The sequence below is a fragment of the Lathyrus oleraceus genome, chromosome 6 (assembly GCF_024323335.1).
Source record: "Lathyrus oleraceus cultivar Zhongwan6 chromosome 6, CAAS_Psat_ZW6_1.0, whole genome shotgun sequence".
NCBI classification, from domain to species: domain Eukaryota; kingdom Viridiplantae; phylum Streptophyta; class Magnoliopsida; order Fabales; family Fabaceae; genus Lathyrus; species Lathyrus oleraceus.
In genome coordinates, this window is record NC_066584.1 from 475,185,473 (window position 1) to 475,190,514 (window position 5,042).

The 5,042-nt window shown below is 35.9% G+C and overlaps 1 protein-coding gene across 1 annotated transcript; it reads left to right on the forward strand.

Moving 5' to 3' along the window:
- The first annotated feature begins 3,079 nt into the window (after positions 1–3,079).
- LOC127096335 (uncharacterized) lies at positions 3,080–3,958 on the forward strand. The gene has a single exon (XM_051034918.1). The coding sequence runs from the start codon at positions 3,080–3,082 to the stop codon at positions 3,956–3,958; it is 879 nt and encodes a 292-aa protein (XP_050890875.1).
- Positions 3,959–5,042: the final 1,084 nt, after the last annotated feature.

Genomic DNA, 5,042 nt, shown 5'->3' on the forward strand with positions numbered 1-5,042 from the left:
CCTCAAGAATCCCTATAAATAGAGGACAAAACCTCATCTATCTGCACACCAATCTTTCCAAGAAAAAATCCATTCTTGAGAGATTTTCAACCTTAACCTCCATTCTCTCATTTGGTTCGTGCATTCTGCAAACTAAAGGTTCCAATCATCTTCTAGGAACTCACAAGCATTAGGAGAAGCATCAAACAGTAGCTGGAAGTAGTGTTGAAAAGGCATTGGACCTTGCTCCAATAGGTATATTATTGCACTTTGAAATTCATCATATATACGTCATTTCATTTTGATTTCTGAAGCAAACATGTAGCATTTATTGTGTTAAGAAGGATCATTAGCTTCATGTCATTTATATTGTTGTTTATGTGAATTTAAGTTGCATGAAACCTAAAGTTTCAGTTCTGGTTTTTGCCTTCGTGCATCTTAATCTTTGAGTATTAGCTAAAACCTATCCTACCATTGTATTCCTTACATTTTTCTAAGCAATTTTGATCTTTATTTCATGAAAAATGGTTGAGAAATGAGAGAGATATGATTGATGGAAGATTGGAAAAATAATGGAAGAAAAAAAATGAAAAATGAGAGAGAGGTTGAAGATGATGCTGAGTTGGCATTGGAAAAAGTCAAAGGAAACATGTTATATAATATATACAATTGTTTGCGTTTTAATTAACGGATGTATAGCCACCCTAGTGGTAGAAGCGTGCGTCCAAAGTCACTTGTAACCTAAAGGTCTAGGGATCGAATTTCCCTCGCCTCAGACTTTGGTTTTTATTTTTTCCAAACACTACATGTAACCTCAAGGACGTGGGTTCGAACCTGGCCAGTGTAATGTTTATTTTTCTCACTTGTTAAATGTTTATTTTTCTTCATAACTTCAAATATCCATAACTTCATGATCCCTTAACATTTTTGACCCATTCTTTTTGCCATGTGTTCATGGGAATGTCTATTTTATGATGATACCAAAAAATCCAAAAAATATTATTTATTTCACCACTTTTGATTGGATGGAAAACATGTTCTTTTTTAAGTGTTTTTTAAGGATCCTAATCAACTCCTTTGGTTCATCTATTGTTTTTTCTTGTTGTTGAATGCTTGTATGATCATAGAACACTCTTTCAAGTGTTGATTGTTATCCTTAACATGTTTGAACTTGATTATCTTCATACAATGTATCAATTGATTCACCTTGAAAATATGTTTGAGTGAATGGTTATGAGATGATTAGGGCTTCCACTTGCTTGTTTCTTAATCATGACATGATTATGGTTTAGGTCTAAACTTGTCCTTAACATGCTCTTGCCTCTTGTTTAACTTGTATGCATAGTGATCCACTTAGAATTTTACTTTGTCAATACCATGTTCATAAGATCCATGTTTGAATATCCTTCTCTTGTCACAACTTGACTTGACAACCATATATCTTGATTATGATACTTGTATTATGTGGTTTGATACCCTTGTGTTGAGTAATGTACACTTGTTTAAATCAAGTCTTGTAATTCTATCCCAATTTGTGATGTTATATCCATATCTTGTAATTGTTTATCACTTCATTCAAGTATTTCCTTTATAAACTCCTATGATGATTGGATATGTATCTCATACTTGTTCATGTGCTATCTCTTGTGGTGTTATGTAAACCTTTGTCATGTGTTGTTTATGATCATCATACTTCGAAAATAAGTAAGTAGCTTGTTCATGGCTTACCAATTTATGTATCTTTATGTACCTAAATCCAAGGGAAATGATCTTATGTTGACTTCTTAGTCATGTACTGTCTGTTTGTTTGTTGACTTTATTTATCCAATCATGCATTAACCCTACCCCCTTTTCAAAATAAAATACCCATTTAAACCTTGACTTACCTTTAGTCAATGGATCTGTCAACTACACTTGAAAATGCTTTAGTACACATGAAGCATTTCAAACACAACCCTTGACTTACTTTTAGTCAATGGATCTTTCAATTACAAATGCTTTAGTACACCTGAAGCATCTCCACTCAAACTTTGACTTACCTTTAGTCAAGTAACACTTTCCAAAACATTTTTTTACCCCTTTTATTATCCCATCAAAAAAATGCAAACAACTCTTAAAAACATAGATAAAGTCAAAAGGTTCATGTAGAGTACTATAGATGTTTAGGGTGCTAATACCTTCCCTTTGCATAACCAACCCCCGTACCTTCGATCTCTACTTGCTTTGCTCCTAGTTTTACTATTTGCTATGCATGTTTATTTTGAATCTTTTCCCATTCCTTTGGAAAAATAAAAGTTCGGCGGTGATATCAATGTTTTGCGAGTCAAGTTAATCCAATAGCTTGGTCTCCAATTCTCACCGCGACAGAAATGGCGACTTCACTGGGGATCTTCCCAAGAGGGTTATACCTATTTTATTTTCATATATGTTTTATTATTTGTTTGTTTATATTTGCTTGAGTGATCTTTCTGTTAAGATAAGTCCTAACCCGGACTTGAGTGCATATTGAGATAGGAGGGTGGTATAGTCAAGTTGGCTTGGGTGGAGTAATCCCGAACAAGCTAACTTGAGAGTCCCCCAATCAGTGCAGGCCCCTTTAGGGATGGTATTTATTGAACAAGCATTCGTGAAGACATTTTCTATATTTTACATGGGAGTCTGAGAAGTTGATGACTTTAGTATCCCTTTACCCTACTAAGCCTTGTATGTGTGGTAACTGTGAAGTTGTAAACCTGAATTAGTTGATACACGATACTACACTCATATGAGTTTCTCTTGAGAATATTATTGGTTAACAAGTAATTGCCCAAACCGGTAATATCTGAAAGATGGGATTATGATTCTGGGAACTTTCTTAGAACCTTGGTTCCTATCTTGATGATAAACCCGTAGCACTTACATTTATTGGGATGGTTAGACCCATGGCCTCATGCTCGTGAAGTCAAACCTATGAACCCCATGTATTTGATATCTTGCTTATGTTTGTTGATCTTGATGTGTTTGTGCATTCATACATTCATGCATTCATTAACATCATCTTAATTAAAATCTTCAAAGAACTTAAAAGCATTTGTTGCAAATATCATAGGAATCTTTCACGATGGATTTTGGAAGAAGAAGAACTCAAAAGTACACTTTAAAAAGTCCAAAATTGGAATATTTAAGAGAGCTAGGATCCTTTGTGGTTAATCCTGAAAACTTCAAAGGCAGATATGGGAGACTTATACCTCTTTTGAAGACCAACATGATGGAAGGGATTCTTGCTACATTGGTTCAATTCTATGATCCATTATACCGGTACTTTACCTTTCTAGATTATCAGCTTGTGCATTCCTTAGAGGAGTTTTCTCACTTGATTGGCCTACCCATCCATGATCAAGTTTCCTTTTCCGGTTTAGAAGAAATTCCAAAGCATCAAGACATTGCAGAAGCTACTCATTTAAAGATGTCTGAGATCAAAGCTAATCTAACTACAAAAGGAGGAATTATTGGCTTGCCTGCTAAATTCTTGATAGAGGAAGCTCGTTATTTTGATAGCATGAATAGTATGGATTCTTTTGAGTCTATTCTTGCCTTGCTCATATATGGATTTTTCTTATTCCCTAATGTTGACGACTTTGTTGACATTAATGCTATCAAAATATTCTTAATTGGAAATCCAATACCTACCTTGCTTGCCGATGTTTACCATTTAGTACATCTCAGGAATTTTCATAAGGGAGGAATGATCATATGTTATACAACTCTGCTCTACAAGTGGTTTATTTCTCACTTGCCTCGATCTACTGCCTTTTGGGACCTTAAGGATGGTTTGCTATGGTCGCAAAAGATTATGTCTCTCACTGATTCTGACATTGATTGGTTTGATCGTGCTTATGAGGGGGTGACAATTACTAATAGTTGTGGTGAGTTTCCTAATGTACCTCTTCTTGGTACAAAGGGGGGCATTAACTACAACCCGATTTTGGCTCGCCGTTAGTTTGGATACCCAATGAAGGACAAGCCCAACACCATCTTCTTAGAGAGTTTCTTCTTCAAGGAAGGAGAGGACAACAAAGCATTCAAAGAAAAGATTGTGCGTGTCTGGTGGCACGTCCATAAGAAAAGAAAAGAAGTTCTAGGAAAGCTAGATTGCGTCTCTTTTTGGAGCCTTATCTCCAATGGGTGCAAGCTAGGGCCGTTAGTTTGAAAATGCCATATCCTCGACAGGAGCCTTTGTCTTTAACTATTAAATAATCTTCTCTCATTTTCATGACTGACGCGGAGAAACTCAAGATTGCTTTGACTAGGGTGCAACGAGAAAGGGATGCTTGGAAGAATAAGTATCAGATCGTCCACGTAGAGAATGAAGAGCTTCAAATACACTTGAAGCAGAGGGATGATGAAGAGCTTGCGAATAAGAAAAGAAAGGTGCAAGAGGATTTTTTTTCCTCTAGCATTATTCCAGTTCCTGGTTCAGATAATCCTCCTACCTCAGGCGCTCGGAAGATTATTGTCGACAAGCTAGTGGTTGAAAAGACTCAGATTAAGTACCAGATCAAGGAGCTTAATAGGAAGCTACAAAGAGGGATTGGATCTTCTTCTCAGCAACTTCCTTAGGATTCTATTTGTTTTCCTTGTATCTTTTGAAAGTGTACTTTAAAAATTGTAATTTTTCCAATATAAATGAAATGAGATTTTTTTAGCCATCAAAAGAGTAATGTTTCTCTCCATGATGTTTACAGTAAGTTTGTTTATTAAAGTTCCTTAAAAAAATTTTGCATTGCACATCATGCATCATTCTAAACATTACATTTTTTGCATTCCCAAGACTTATCCCTGTCTTTCACTCCAATAGACAAACTGTTTCACCGGTACAACACTCGAGCTAGTCGTTAGAAAAGGATGGAACAACTTGAACAGGAAAATCAGGATCTTAGGGAAGAGGTTACTTCACTCAAAAGAAATTTGGAGAGACTCACAACGATGATGGAAACGCTGGTGGCTTCTCAGAATCAGCCACCCCCAAAGACTATTCAAAGAACTGTAATTTCAGAGGTCGTATCTACGCCCATTTCTGTGGC

What these genes read in the sequence shown, in the direction of transcription:
- LOC127096335 (XM_051034918.1), top strand. Translation starts at nt 3,080, where the DNA reads ATGGATTTTGGAAGAAGAAGAACTCAAAAGTACACTTTAAAAAGTCCA.